General features: G+C 33.7%; 1 protein-coding gene across 1 annotated transcript in view; it reads left to right on the forward strand.

Annotated features, from left to right (window-relative positions):
- Window positions 1-16,185, forward strand: part of Dach1 (dachshund family transcription factor 1) — a 412,826-nt gene that overhangs the window by 362,016 nt on the left and 34,625 nt on the right. The window contains exons 8-11 of the mRNA XM_029556895.1: window positions 4,393-4,544; window positions 11,025-11,172; window positions 14,065-14,208; window positions 14,701-14,769. Coding sequence (XP_029412755.1) covers window positions 4,393-4,544; window positions 11,025-11,172; window positions 14,065-14,208; window positions 14,701-14,769 — 513 coding nt within the window. The remainder of the gene's footprint in view (window positions 1-4,392; window positions 4,545-11,024; window positions 11,173-14,064; window positions 14,209-14,700; window positions 14,770-16,185) is intronic.

Consider the following 16,185-nt stretch of genomic DNA (forward strand, 5'->3'; position numbering starts at 1 on the left):
TTATATAATTTGCAACAAGTATTATATAATTTACTCAGATGTCAGTCAGTAATTTTCCAGACAATAAAATGAAACTATTTGTTCAACTATAATATGTGTTATCCCATTTTTCTTCAGAAATTACAGTAGTTCCCTATAACTGAATTAAAATACAAGACTGCTAAAAAGTTCTCAACATTTTTAGGAATTTATACATAACAACTTAACAGAAAACTAACTGCCCTATTTTGTTATTCATTGCTGTGACAAAATACTCTGACCACTACCAACTTGGGGAGGAAAGGGTTTATTTAGCTTACGTATCCTGGGTCACAGTTCATCCAGGAGCCCAAGGTAGGAACTCAGGGCAGGAACCTGGAGGCAGGAGCTGGAGCACAGGCCATGGAGGAATGCTGCTTACTGACTTGCTCCCCTGGCCCCTGCTCAGCCTGCTTTCTTATGCTACATAGGCCCACCTGCCCAGGGGTGGCACCACCCACAGGGGGCTGGGCCCTCCCACATCACTCATCAAGAAGATGCCCCTCAGACATGGCCACAGGCTAGTCCAATAGAGGCAATTCCCCGATTGAGGCTCCCCTCAACCCAGGTGTGTCAAGTTGACACTAAAGCTATCCAGCACACTAACAATCTGGTTCTGTCAACCATGTGCTGATGCCTGTATTTCCTAAATGTGACTGAAATATTCTTAGAATCTTCCTTTAGTCTAGTATCACTTACTTAACTCTCTCTTCTCTTTCTCTTTTTTAAATCTCCATCTGCCTTTTTTAAATATAAAGACACTTGTTATTGGTTTGGGGACCCATCCTACATTAGAATAACCTCATCTTAAATTCTTTAAATGCATTGTGAAAAACCCTTTTACAAATTAAAAAAAAAAATTTAAAGACTAGACACATATTTTGATGATTGTCATTCAACTCACTCCTTGAATATAAAGGATTTCTTCATACAATTCTTGTAATTTTCCATCCATTTATATTAAGATACTAAAACTGATTAACAAATAATATGATAATCCAAAAATTATGAAATCTGACCAAACAACTGTCTTTAATCACAATCTTAAAATCTTTGTAAATTTGCAGATAGACAAAGCAAAAGAAAAGGCCAAGCATAGTGTTGCATAACTTTAGTCCCAGCACTAGGAGGCAGAAACAGGTGGATCTTTTAAGTTTGAGGCTAGCCTGTACTACATAGAGTTATAGGCCATCCATGTCTACATAATTAGGCCCTGTCTCAGAAAATCTAAAAGAAACCAAAATAGAATCTTTGAAAATACATCAAGTAGAAATAAGGTCTTCTATGGATGTGTGATTCCTTTTCATTCACACTTTGAACACAATGGAGAGTTTGTGATCCAAACCACCACATTTTCTGGACTCCCAAAGTTTTACTTTAATCTTCCCAGAGCATTTTTAATATCAAAGGTCACTTTTATTTAAAATGCAAGAGGCATGTTCTTAACATTCAGTCCTTGCAAGAGGAAAGAAAGCAGACTTCCTATGATGCTAATTGCCACAAGATGACAATCTTTTCTTAGATAATAGAGTATTGAAGACTAAATATTATTTGTTTTCTTTGAGCTATTATTAGTTTGCCTTCTTTTTAAAATATTGTGTATTTAAAAAAAATTCTTCTTCCATACACGTTAAGTCCCATCCAGTCGAGTATTTGTACCCAAATATCTTTCAGTGTAAATTCATCCACCATCCACCGCAGTCTAGTCAGCCTACCTAGGGATGTATGTAAGGCATATTCTCCCTCCATCTAGAGCTATTAAGTCTCCAATAGTTCTCAGTCTGGGGCCTGTCCGCCACCTAGACTGAGTCTTTCCTCCCCACTGGGCCCTTGTTTAATTGAGTTGGCATGGGTCCTGTGCTCAATGTACCATTGCCACAAGTTCACATGTGCAGGCTTTCAATGGTCTTAATGCCCTGCTTCCCTGTGTTCATGAACCAGCCTTGGCTCTTACAATCTTTCTGCCCCCTCTTCCACAATGGGCAGAATACATGAAGTCCGGTGTGGGGATTAGGGACATGGATGGCAGAGGGGGCTTAAATTTGATAAAGAACTGCTCTATAAAATTACAAAAGCTGAATAAACAATTAAACCTTCTTTCCCATTTTTAAGTAACTGTGCTGTCTTAAATTTATGACATATAATAGTCTCTTCTCATCTATGAGAACTAGCGTGGAATTCCATTGAAACAGCAGCAGAAGAAATACACATTTGCACATATACACACAAATATTTTAATCTTTGGGATAAATGTCTAATGCAGTAATGATTGAAGGTGAAATGCTTTACTAAGTATAAGAAGTAGCTATTTAACAACTGAAACTATTCATTCTAGCCTGCATGCCCTTCATGATATTTCAGTCTGTGTTTTGCATTCTCCTGTAATCTTGTACCCTGTTTAAATGAGTATGGGCTCATGAATGTAAACATCACAGTGATTTAGTGATTTCTCCTACAACAGCCAAACAGTCAAGCATAAATGCACTCTAGTTAAATCAAATAATCATTGGGTGATGGAACATAAGATCAAATGTGTATACATACATTTAATTCTTTTTTTCATGAAGTCTTTTAAAATTGTAAAGTCATAGAAGCTAGAGTGAAACCACCCTCAAGTGAACATCTGGTTCCATGCCTTTCTTCAAGAGACATGCAATTATTATCTGCATGATCTATTAAGCCACATTTTCTTTCCCATGTGACAGCTAAGGTGATGCTGATCGAAAAATATTGCTCTCTATTCTTAAACAATGCCACATGCACATAGATGTTTAACAAGTACCTTTTCAGAGCTATTATGAGAAAAGACTAGCAGCCTTGGTCTGGAGAGGTAATTTATGACAGCTAGGAAAATGGTATCCAAAATGACCTTGTGCACACTAGCCATGTGGTCATGCTACCCCTGTACTGAAATCTTTCCCTAACACTTTTGAAAAGTGTGATAAAATATGGCAGCACGGTTCCTACTTCAGCTGTGCTGCCTCTTCCTCTAGTACTTGCTTCTGCCGATCATCTGTCAGGGAGTAAACAGAGGATGAAGTACAAGGGGAATCTGCGGAGGAGTGAGGAGTGTGAGAGGCATGTTCCTAGCAGGACATCTTCTGTCCCTCTCTTCCTTCCACAACCTCTGCTCTTTTGGTCCATTAACTACAAATGTGGAAAGCTGAGGGAAAAAAATTTACTTAATTCTAACATTAGCGAGGGACAACAAGGTGTGGAAACTTTCACAATATTTCTGTCACAGAAAAAGATAATTGTTATGTGGTTAGGTATGTTGATGTAAAATAAAAGAATGATCCAGGAGAACACTGGCATTAAATTATAAGCATAAATCAAGTATGCCAAAGATTTAGCTGCTTGCAGTGTTGAGAGGCTCTATCAGGAGTGAGCAAATACATTGCTTTGGTTAATTTTTTCTGGGAGGAAGTAGAAAAATATTTATAAATTGAGAATACTGCTCTGAGTAAAGTTTTCTCTGTGATTACAACACCTGTTTCCATTTCATATAAATGGTTAATTAGTAAAGAACTGGATGAAAATATTTCACTATGAAAATAAAAGAATTTTTATTTGGCATTCTTATTCTAAGTTGTTAAATGTTGAAGAATATTCAATACATGAAATAAAGAATACCTTATCTGACAAAGTTTTCAAACAGATTTTCAGAACACTGTGATGGACATTACGTTTTATTACTTTTTTCCCCTCCAGATCCTTTTTTCTTGAATAAAAGCTTTAGTTTTTCAATGTGTAAAAGATGTCCAAGTTTTTAAAAAATGTAGATCTCCAGCAAATGAGAGTGACTATTTCAGATATAATTTAGAAACAGTAAGTAGTTTTAGATTCTAGCTTTCTCTTTTGGATGTGAAAAGAAAGGTTTCAATTGCAGATCCTTTGTTAAATTTTGTTAGAGTACATTTGGACTAATCATCAAAGTAAAGGAAAGGTTAATTGAGAAAGAAACATCCTGATATACAAAACATTTCATATATAAAGCTCTAGAAATATTCTATTGTCAATCCAAACAGAACAAACGAAAATGAGATAATTGGGAAGGTGCCCATAAAGTCAGCCTGAATATATTATCACAACTATATATGAGATAATATTTGTTTTAAAAAGATTCTATGGCACTGTAAACTCAGTCTCATTAGAGACTGCATTTAAAAGGCTTATAAAGTTACTCATTAATGTTATCTTGTTGTATCTCCACAGCTTTTTCATTAAAGAAAATTCAGCAGAAAGCATTTTCTCCTGATAGCAGGAACCAATTTGCAATAAATGTTCTGGAAACCACTAGGGAAGCCATTACTGAGGTCTAATAAAAACAGACAAGCGTAACTTGTTCTATATTTTTGTTTCAATCACATACAGATGAGACCCCGCTTTCTACACCAACCGCAAGAGACAACCTCGACAAACTTTCTCTAACTGGGCATGGACAACCACTACCTCCAGGTTTCCCATCTCCTTTTCTGTTTCCTGATGGATTGTCTTCCATAGAGACCCTTCTGACTAATATACAGGTATGCTTTTTAGCACTCAGTGAGAAAAAACTATGGTGCACACGTGTAAATATTTCTTTCCAAAATACATCTTATTTCAATTAATTATCTCATGATATTGACTGATCCATGGCATTAAACATTTTTTCCAGAAAATGAGATTTTAAATTTGCTGAGCTAACCAAATCTTTTTAGAAATACTCAAAGATATTTATATTATGTCATATAAAAAACAGACAAAAATGATATGAGCATTTAAGAAAACATCCTTCTTAACTGTTCTCTTTATTGCCAACTAATGGGACCAATTTAACTGTGTAAGTTTGTCTGATTTACTAAATGACAGCATACAAGCTCTAATAAATATTTAGATATTTTTAAACTTCTGGCACTCCAGTAAGGAAATGAGATGTTTAGTCATTTTAAATATGTCTAATGTAGAAGAATCCAAAAGAATCTCTTCTTTCATAAATAAGTTTGTTTCAACTAGTAAGGATTCTTCAAAGAACAGACTTCAAAAAGCCATACAAAACTTTCCACGGATTTCCTATGTGGTCCTCAGGATGTATATTTTACGTACAGTACATTATGAATCAAAAATACTTACAGTTAACAATAACATAGTGCAGGGAGCCAAGATAATAAAAGTGTTTGGGATAGAAGAAAGCATAGTTCTCTTGCCACACATGACGGATCATGTGGACTGCAGATGGAGTTTTCTGCCATCTGCTTTTCCATATTAGGAGGAAGTACAGGGAGACAGAAGAGTGCAGATATTGCTACCCTTTAGTCTCTTTTCCAAAGGTTTTACTCCAGCACTCCACCCTTAGTTAAATTTTTCTAAACAAATTTCCTACCATATTAAACTTTGTTCCAGTAGAAATGTAATTAATTTTATTTACCTCTCCAAGGACATAACAGGAGGCCTTTAATGTAACATATCTTCTTATCTGTTATTATGACATTTTTAATGCTAATATAATTAGAATGTTAAAAACTGAATTCAGTATTAAAGTTTTGTGTTTTAGTAATTGAAATAAGTCAACACACCAGTCTAATCTTGATCACGGCCAAATAATTGATGCATTCCAAAATAAATATAAGACCTTTTCCCTTAAAATTTACCACATTATTGTTTTCTTTGAGGTAAAGGTTTTCTAAGAAGTACTCTCTTAAGTTAAATGCTTTCTGAAAAGAAGAGGAACAGTTCATTTTATTATGTGTCCAAATCTATATGATGCATAAAAAGCTGTTTATATATACTTCACTATCTAAAAGCCCTTTAATCAAAGGAGTGAGAATTTAATTCCAATTTTAGCACAGGAAACATTTCTGAGTCTTTTTTGTATACACCAGCTTACTCGTCTGGAGTGGGTATATGCCAGGACCTGGTTATACAGCCGACCTCCACATTTCTAAGTCAAATACTGACAGTAGGGGTGGTCATCCATCTCCTTGGTGCCAAAAATATTTAGAAGAGTATGATAACCTCATCACTTCAAACTAATTATTTTTTAAAGAAAGAGAAAAAAGTCTACATTTTACACAAATGTTATTTATTTAACCTGCTCTAGATCTGATCTCTTTTTCAACCCTATGGCTCAAAGACATATTTTATATGAAATAACAGTATAATGACAATCAAGACAAGCTTATTATTTCTGGTAACAACTGATAGGGATTTGAGTTTAATAAAGCTAGAACACCTGTAGAAAAAGTGTTCATTAAAATTAAATTATGCTTGTCTACATAAATTATATACACATATATGCACAGATGTAATTACATATATATTTAGAATATCCTCATATATGCATGCATGCATATATAACACATAAAGATTAAGAATATTTCTGAGTGAAATGCATACATACATATATATATATATATATATATAGAGAGAGAGAGAGAGAGAGAGACAAATACATATGGTCATATACATATACAGCATTTACATACCGGATTATGAATCAGTAATGATGATTTCACATCAGCTGATAGAACATCACACACATTTTTGCCATATTGATTGAGTTATAACAATATGACAAGAATTGTATAGAATGTTTAAACAGTCATGACCCTGACTTCTTAGACACACAGTATAAATGTGTTTACTGTCTAAATTTTAATTTGAGTAATTACAGTCTGCCCACCTCAAATTCCTCTGAGTTTCAATTATGTGTAATTGGGTTCTCTGCCTTGGGTGTTAAAATGGTAACATACTCATGTAGTAAGTTTAAAGTTCCATAGTTACAATGAAATATTTTGTTTTGATTAGAATTGAGGCTGCAAATCCTTGAAAATCATGTTCAAAACATCACTGTTCTAAATAGTTTAATTTGTCAATTTTTAATTATTAAATTTATATTTATCAGTACAGATATCTCCTTCATAATACCAGTTTCAAAACTGAATTTTCATGACTACCTCTTTCTACTCTAAGAATAAGACCTAAGGAAAAATACCATATTTATATGTAAAAACTGAATACTAGATTTTTAAGTAACATTTTATTGTGTTTTTTGAGAATTTCATAAAATATATTTTGATCATATTCAGTCCCTCAACCCCACCTCCTTATCCACCCATTTCATATCCTCTGTTCTTTTTTATGGCCTTTAGTCTAATTTTTGTTCCTTAAATGCCTTTGATTGTTGGTCCATGCCCTAGAACCTGTTCAACCTAACTAGAATCACACCCTAGAGGAAAACTGAGTCTCTGACTTTCAGCAGTTATCAGTTACCAATATGCCTCAGCTAGGGCTTGGCCTTCTTACTTACTTCTCCTATCCACATTGGGTTTTGTCTGGCTTGGGCCTATGCAGATGTTGTGCATGTGGTTAAAAGCACTGTGGGTTTATCTGCATAAATTTCCTGTTATGGTTTGTAACAAACCAAATATAATTTCATCTTTTAAAAACATTTATTTATTACTTTTATGTGTATGAGTGTATTGCCTACATGTAAGTGCACCCATGTTGTGCAATGCCTAAGGAAGTCAGAAGAGGGCATCAGATTCCCCTGTAACTGGAGTTACAGACGGTTGTTAGCTCCCATGTGGGTGCAGGGAATTAAACTTGCATCCCCTGTAAGAGTAACCAGTGCTCATAAGCACTGAACCATCTCCCTAACCTCTCTCTCTCTCTCTCTCTCTCTCTCTCTCTCTCTCTTTCTTTTCTTTCTTGTATTCTGCCATAGTACATCACTTTAACAGTATCATCCTTTTCTTTCTGTCTACAATAATCTGTTTCCCAGGTGAGACAAATCTTCTTAGTCTGTAAATATGCAGGGAAATACTAAAAGCAAAATAAAGTTAAGAGCCTGTGTTTCTGACCTAGACTTAGTCAACTCAGTACTTTAGAATCTTGGATAAGTCACTGTCACATGATCCTTCTGGACTATTGTTCTTCAGTTTTAAATATTTTTGATGCAACAAATGATTACTGTTCTTCTATTGGGGTATTTTACTCATGTTTATCAGTGACACAGTATTCAATAAAAATTTGGCCTTGCAAATTTCAGAAGTAAATTTGAATAAAATACAAACTTGAAGTAAAGAAGCTTTTAGTGTAGCTTATTACAGCTAGTGTGTTAAGAATGTGTCTTTCATATGAGTATTACTTGAAAAGTACTCTCAAAAGCAGGTATTTAAACTCCCTGCAATATAGATACAGAAACAACATTGGTAAATTCATGGAAAAACGACCCCCCTCCACAGTTTTCTAAATAGCTTCATTTTCTGACAAAAATAAAATCATTTAACTGATAAGGGAGATCATTCAGAAAAGAAAACAGTGTAATGCTTCATGTTTGAAAACAAATCTGAGGATAATTAACCATTGTCTTTAACCATTGTCTCTAAACAAGCCTCAAGTGTATTTCTTTAGAGTCATTGTCCAACTTCAGTGTCTTGAGAACTAAACTCCCCTTGGAGAAAATCCATGCTTAAAGAACCCCCACCTTATGGTAATTCATACTGTGGTCACAGCACCAAGCAAAGACTGCACGTCCAAGTGAGAACCCTGCAGTTACTGTGACCTTTTGTACACCATTGACCTGGAGTATTCACAGAAGTTACACAAATCTGAAAGTATTATCACTGGTAGTTGAAAGGTGCCCTAATGATTTGTAGAGGTTGTGAACGTTACTTGCTGTTGTTTTTGCCCAGCCTCCTGCTGAATTGAAATTGAATTAGTATTCTGTATTTTTTTTAGTAGAGCTGTCACTGGCAATAACATACCTTTGCATATTCATCAGTTTGGCTCTAGTGCACATTTTTGTTCACACTGGATTCCTATTGATGTGCTGATTTAAAGTCTAAAAATTTAATTTTATATAGCTTATAGGTAGTCACTAGAAGGTATAGGATCCCCAAAGCGAATATTTTTCAGGCACAATCAGCACGAATAGGTAATATAACATCATTAGGTACATGAGCAATAACTTTAACCAAAGGAGAGAAACATAAATACTCTCAGCAAATTCATTCTTTAAAAACAGATATTAATAATAAAACTACACAATTAGAGCTGCAGCTTAACATTATTCGACATGTTTATTCATATTGATTGTTTCATATTTAAAGAACACCAAAATATTGTGTTTTGTCAGCCAAGGACAATAATAGTTTAATAGTAATTTATTTTAAACAGCTACTGATAATACAACCAATCAACACATTAAGTGGTGCCAACATTGGCATCTTGCTAAATAATCTCTAGACATTGCACAGAGAGTACATCTTTCAAAGATAAGTCAACAAGAGCAATCAGAGCAGAAAATTAGAATTTGGTATCTTAGAATTAAAATACAGCTAAACTAAAGTTTTAATTGGGGTGATCTGAAAGGGCACTTGATGTAATGATCTCTTTCATTTGTTACTAATTGTTTGTTCCTGATGAAGAAGAAACATATACAGGAATGTTGCTGAATTCAGTTAAGGTGGCTATGTTTTATTATTAAACAACAAAAGAATGAGGAGGAGGGAGCTAACACACAGAGAACCTTCTCCTGATCATTTTATGCTGCAAAAATTATGCCAGGAAATTCTGGGTTAGATAGAACAAATATGAAGTGAGAAGTGATCTTTAAAATGGCTTTTGACAGTGCTATGAGCTATATTGTAGTGCTGAGGGCAGACTTCTTTTTATTGGGCTTGCAAGTCAAGCTGGAGATGGAATCCCTGATACAAACTTTTCATGTTGACACTTAAAGGGGATTGCATCCTTGAAGATGTCTGCAAATGGCATTAATCTCCACCTCCTGTATAATTTCAATCACAAATTTCAGACTGGAATATTCACAGACTAGGATACAATGCTTTCTACTTCAAAAATAATATTTAGTATTGCTGATTACATAATTATAGAGTTTTAACTATGATTTTTGCCGATCACTTTGTTCCAATGTATATTATTTCAGAATACACACGGAATGCTTTCTACATGTATAACACATCCTCATTACTCATTTTCAAAAATCTCAAAGAACTGCTAAATTTTGTGAAAGTACACATAGATATACATTATAAAAGGATTAAATACACTTTTTCTTTTGATACATTTTTTGAGTTTTGTTATGAAATAATTTCTTATGTTTTATTTTCAAATTATTATAACATTCTGAATGAATTTAAACATAACTGACTATCCACTATGTTTTAGCCTCTTTGAATATATTTTATGACTAACAAAATAACACTATGATAATTTCCATTCATTAATTTCTTTTGCTTTTAAAATATGCTAGGCCCTCTCTGAGTACTTGGAGCAGAATTCTAAAAAATAGCAAACATCACTTCCTCCCTCAGTGAACATAAATTTCAGTAGAAGATACCCACTATAAACCAGTAAATAAGTAGATATCTGATAATATTACACAATGATAATTATTAGGACAAAGTTTAAGAAGGGTCCAGCAAGATCTGTTTACAGGAATATACCAAGTTGAATGTCCTTTCTTGAATTGTGATTTGGGGTAAAGGTGAAATAAAATGAGGTGTAAGTCATGCAAAAAACTAGAGAAGAGTGAAATTTCTGCAGCAGGCAGAAATTGTTGAATGGAGAAACACAAAATGGAGGGCTGTAAAGAGAGGGCTTGGGAAGGGAATGGAAGGACAGACTGGGAAGACAGTGAGCAGCCTGACAGGAGCACATAGACCGTATCAGGTGACTTCTTGTAAAGGAATTTCAGGCTACTTCTTTTGTCCATTTTGTTTTGTAGCCATGCTTTTGTGCAACTCTCATTTAATTTTGGATATAATTAGAATTAACGAAACCTGTGTGCCATAAATATTTGTCTTCCTAAAATAGTTTAGTTTGATTTAGGAGTTTTGTGTTTCATTCCATTATTTTTTATTTGTCGGAGTGAGTGCTGGGTAAATGCACAAGAATTAAAGAATTCAGTTAAGTGAGCTCCTCTCTTTGAAAATACTTCCAAGTAAAGAATAAAATTTATTTTGTACCAAAATATTACCATTCTGAATACTTCCTTTGTACAGGGCCTCTTGAAAGTTGCCATAGATAATGCCAGGGCTCAAGAAAAACAGGTCCAACTGGAAAAAACAGAGCTGAAGATGGACTTTTTAAGGGAAAGAGAACTCAGAGAAACACTGGAGAAGCAGCTGGCTATGGAACAAAAGAACAGAGGTATTTGTGAGACTCCAAACAAATTCATACTTTAAGTAAAATATTCAACACAATTATATGATGTTATGTTTAGTTATTTACTTTGAGACTAACTTTTGCTATCTTTCCTACAACTCAGAGTAGTGTTTGAATCACTGGCTCCTATTTGCAAATGTTCAAAGAACACACTCTCTTCTGTCTCCACCTTAGGGGATTAGAACATAGCCTTTGTATCACTGATCATATAATTTTCATTGCTTATAATGTTTAATGAATTCATGTTCTTTAAGATAAGAATGAGCTCTGATAAGATGATAGCCATGAAGAAGAATGTTGTCATCATTCATAATTGCCCTTTGAAAACTTTAGAAGTTAAAGTCATAAAGCTAAAATAGAAAATGCTGATTATTCAAGCAAAGCAGTTTCAGTAAGATATTTATCCACTGAAATGGAAGACTGATGAACATCTGAGCATATGACTGAGGTTAAGTGTTTGTATCATATTCTTTCTGAATGCCTCACTTTCATTCAGCAAGGTCAAAATAGGAAATAGTGACAAAAATGAATTCTTATTGGGTAAAATTAATAGTATTATTGATCTTTAATTGCTTCTTTTAATATATCATAAAGTACATTTATAGATATTTTAAAAGTCATTCATATTTGTATACTTATTTTATGCATGGATTTGAAACCTGCATCCAATTCCCCTTTTGCTTCAATTACAGGGATATATAAGAATTCTAGTTATATGGGAAATTCCTGTTCTCTAATTTTTATGTATCCAGTATAAATGCTTCAAATGTCCCCATTTCTTGTTTGATGGGATCATTTAAAGATCATTCCTTCTGTTTTGCTTTTCAAAGTAGCAAGATTACCAGGCTGTTTCTTTACATACTATAAGTCAATAGCTACTGCATTCCTGGGATCAAGTTGATTTGCAACACTGTCATGCAGTGTATAATCAGTTTTAAAGCATATGGCTCCATATAGATTTAGGTAATCAAATAATTCAAACAAGGTAAACATTGATGATGGATGAGTTCTAAGTGAATAAGGAATTTGATCAAAGAGTTCAATCCATGGAATCGTCTTTCATGGAATAGCCATGTTTTAATTTTGCTGTAGCCCAATGAAACCTGTGATATAAGACTAAATTACAGGCTTTGAGGTCTGGAAAATAACACATTGAACCGTGCAAGGCCTTTCAGCAGTGTATGGATCCAGATCTGATAGGACATTCTAGTTTAGGTTTTACTCCTTCAGCCACTAGAGGGCCAAATATTTACAGATCACACCATGAACTCTCCATTTAATTTTGAACAGTAAGTTGAAGGTAATAATTATCAATACTTACCTACTATCAATGTGTCTACTAAAGCAATTCTACACACAGAGCATTTGATTCAATCCCATTTGATGCCGTCATAGAGGAGGAAACTAAGATATCAATGGCAGGGTGCCAGGTGTGTTTAGGTGTTAAAAATTTTACAAACATATTTAAAAAATTATTGTGTCTTTTCAAAGATAAATATTAAATAATAATATTTAGAAAGAGAAATAGTGAGTCATGTTAGGGTAAGTAAATTATTTTCACATTCTAAAGGGAATTAGCACTAATTTGAAATCAGTTTTAACTATTTTACTAGTAAGGCTCTAGTTAATGCCCATTTGGATAAAAAAAATTAATATATATGTTACAGAAAAATAAACTCAACATGTTAGTGGACTAAAATTTGAGCAGTATGAGTAATGAGTAAAACAGTACACGTGGGAATAAGAAATTGGAACTAAAATGTTAACTACAGCATTTTTCCTTTATTTTACATTCTGAGTAAATATTACATAAATAAAAGTATTTTTTTCAATAAGCAGCACGAAACTAAAAAGATCTTGAAATGATCACTCCTCATGACTTAAAAAAGGATTTTACTATAGTGATTTTGTTGCATTGACATCACTGTTTATTAATAATCAAAAAATGATTCCAAAGAAAATCATATATAGTTTCACTATGATAACTGCTTACCATGTTTATTTACATAGAGACAAAGTTAAAACAATTCACTCTATATCCAGTACACAAATGTACATTTTATGGATTATCATTATTTGTTATCAATTATTGATTACTATTAGGCACCATTATTGCAATTATCTAATAAGAAAAAATATATCATAACATACTTTGTATTTTAATATACTTTTTCATCTATAAAAGCACATTGTTAACAGTAACACATAATAATTTCCAGTGAGTATTTATATTCCGCTCTAATTCTTGAAAAATGAACCTATAATGATCTTTTTGAAATTTATTACAGCAAAATACACTTACAATGAAGAAATTATTCTTAGGGAAAATCCTAGTATCTTCATCCAAAGAAATTTCTGCTTCCATATATTAATAACAGGAATTTGTTGTTCCTCACACACAAATAGTACTCGATGCATTTCTTAAAATTTGAAGGAATAATTATTAAGAATCTAACTGGCAGGAATAGAGGCGATGCCTCTGCAGAGGAGTGGAGATGTGCTTCCAAAGGTTACATTATTTAATGCGTTCTGCAGCACTGTCACCTAAGTGCAGAGATTTAAGCCTCAAATTTCATTTAAGCAGGATCCCTTTATCAGTGAACACAAATAGTTACTGACATTAGCAGCCCATTAAATTTATCTCTATACAGGACAATTGAAAGAATTCTTTTAATAGTTCAGGGCTGAAAATAAAATTGATTTCCATGGACATTTTATGGATAATTATTTTAGGAAAAGGTGGGATTTCTGGACTTCCTCCTTGTAGGTAGACTATCCAATAGGAAAAATGAATGAATGCCATAAAACTATGGACCGTTTATACATTATCAGAGTAATAAGACTTCTTAAAAGTAATCTCCATGTACTATTCCCCAGCCATAGTGCAAAAGAGGCTAAAGAAGGAGAAGAAGGCAAAGAGGAAACTGCAGGAGGCCCTGGAGTTTGAGACCAAACGACGTGAGCAAGCAGAGCAGACACTGAAACAGGCAGCTTCAGCAGATGGTCTCAGGGTCTTAAATGGTAAGAACCTGTGTATTTTCCTATAGTCAACTGTGCTTTCTAATCCTGAAAGGATGACGTCTCATCTCTTTGTGGTTTTGTATATTTCTTTCTTGTGATTCATTCAGCTATGTGTATAGCCGAAAGAAAGCATGTTAGGAAGACAGTGTTGGGTTGAAACGCTTTATTCCACAGGCACCTTTACTGTTTTGGTATATAATCTCAGTATCTGAAATCTGGCAGGGATTTTTTGTTTAACCAAATCTTTATCTTCAGAAAAAAATGATGAAAAGTTAATCTAGAAACTCCCACTCCAGGCTATCTTATGAGAATATTACTTTACTGATCTAGTCAAATCATTAGAAATTCTCGTTGTTATAGTTTTGTTTAACCTTTAAAAGATGACAAAGATTAATGTGTTTTTAATTCATCACTAACAGGTAGTTCTTTTTTTAAAAAGGACAATAGGAATCAAATGAGATATATGTCACTCTTACCTCTCTGTGCTTTTAGACTCTCTGACCCCAGAGATAGAAGCTGACCGCAGTGGCGGCAGAACAGATGCCGAAAGGACAATACAAGGTAGGAATGTACAGAAGGCTATAAATCTAGATCTTGCTATATGAGTTTTTCCTCAGCTTTAGGCCGCTATTCAAGCATGTAGCCTACCATCTGGGCCACATCAAAACAAGTTCAAACAAGGTCAAGTTCATCTTGCTTGTTTATATGAGTGAATTCATTTTGTGCTGATAGATTTTCTTTAAATTAACAGGTCATTTCTGTTTATACAATGCAATTAAAAAGGAATAATTAATTTTAAACAATGTATCATTTAATCTTGGACACAGTAAATGTGTTTTATTGAATGTTTGAAGCACAATCTAATCCAAGTGGCATTTACAACTTCCATACTACATAAAGTCATAGATTATGCATATAGTTTTTAAGTTTAAAAATGTCTGATTACCCAATTTTGTGATAATTACTACAGGGTACACACAAAATGAAAGAGTTGAATGTTAAGAATGAGTAAGATTGTTTAGCTCCTATGTGGATTTCCATATGCTCTTTATGGCATTATTTACACTAATAACCAAAATCTGCTGAGCAAATCAGATACAGAATACTAAGTTGTTTCAAACACACAGAAAAGCAAGATAGGTATGCTGCGAAGTGCATGCTACTGGATGGGAAAAGAATCAGACAGGAGCTTTTATTTTCAGACATCTATTCTGTGCAGCAAATTCAGTCTAACAACGGCATGTAACAGGAAAAAAAGACCATTTGTTTTCTATTCCAAATGAAGATGGTTCTTCAAGAGGAAATCTAAAATGATTAATTGCCAGAGACTTCCCAATTACTTTTATTTTGCTTTTTAAATTCAATCATTTTTAGGGCATTCTTTGATATTAACAGTATTATTTAATCAGCTCCAAAAGGTCAGGCTTAGGTAACTATAAAAGAAATAGACATTTTAATATCGTATCTGCAATAAATAGCAATCAGAAATTTGAAAAATCATTCTGGGAATATAATGTTATATTTTGAGCAACATTTCTCTTAACTGATGTCACGATAGTATATTTTTTAAAAATATTTTATTTATTATATTTTATTTTATGTTTATGAGTGTATCACATCTATGTATATAAGTGCAGCCATGTCTTTCAATGCCTGCGGAGGTCTGAAGAGGGTTGAGACTTATGGACAGTTGTTAGTTGCCATGTGGGTACTGGCAATCCAACCTGGGTCCTCTGCAAGCACAGCCAGTGCCCTTAACCACTGACCCATCCCTCTAGCCCCCAATAATTAGTTTTAAATATTAAAACTTAAGTATATACTACTGGGAGACCTTCTGATAGAAGATTAATGAAATTCATGCAATTTTAGATGCAAAAATATATATCATTTTTAGGGAGTAGATATCAATACAGTTATATGTATCTGTTGGAACTTTAAAAAAGTCGGTATAGAGTAGAAAAAGGTTACTCTTACTAA

The sequence above is a fragment of the Nannospalax galili genome, unplaced genomic scaffold (assembly GCF_000622305.1).
Source record: "Nannospalax galili isolate Female #2095 unplaced genomic scaffold, S.galili_v1.0 scaffold246, whole genome shotgun sequence".
Lineage (NCBI taxonomy): Eukaryota > Metazoa > Chordata > Mammalia > Rodentia > Spalacidae > Nannospalax > Nannospalax galili.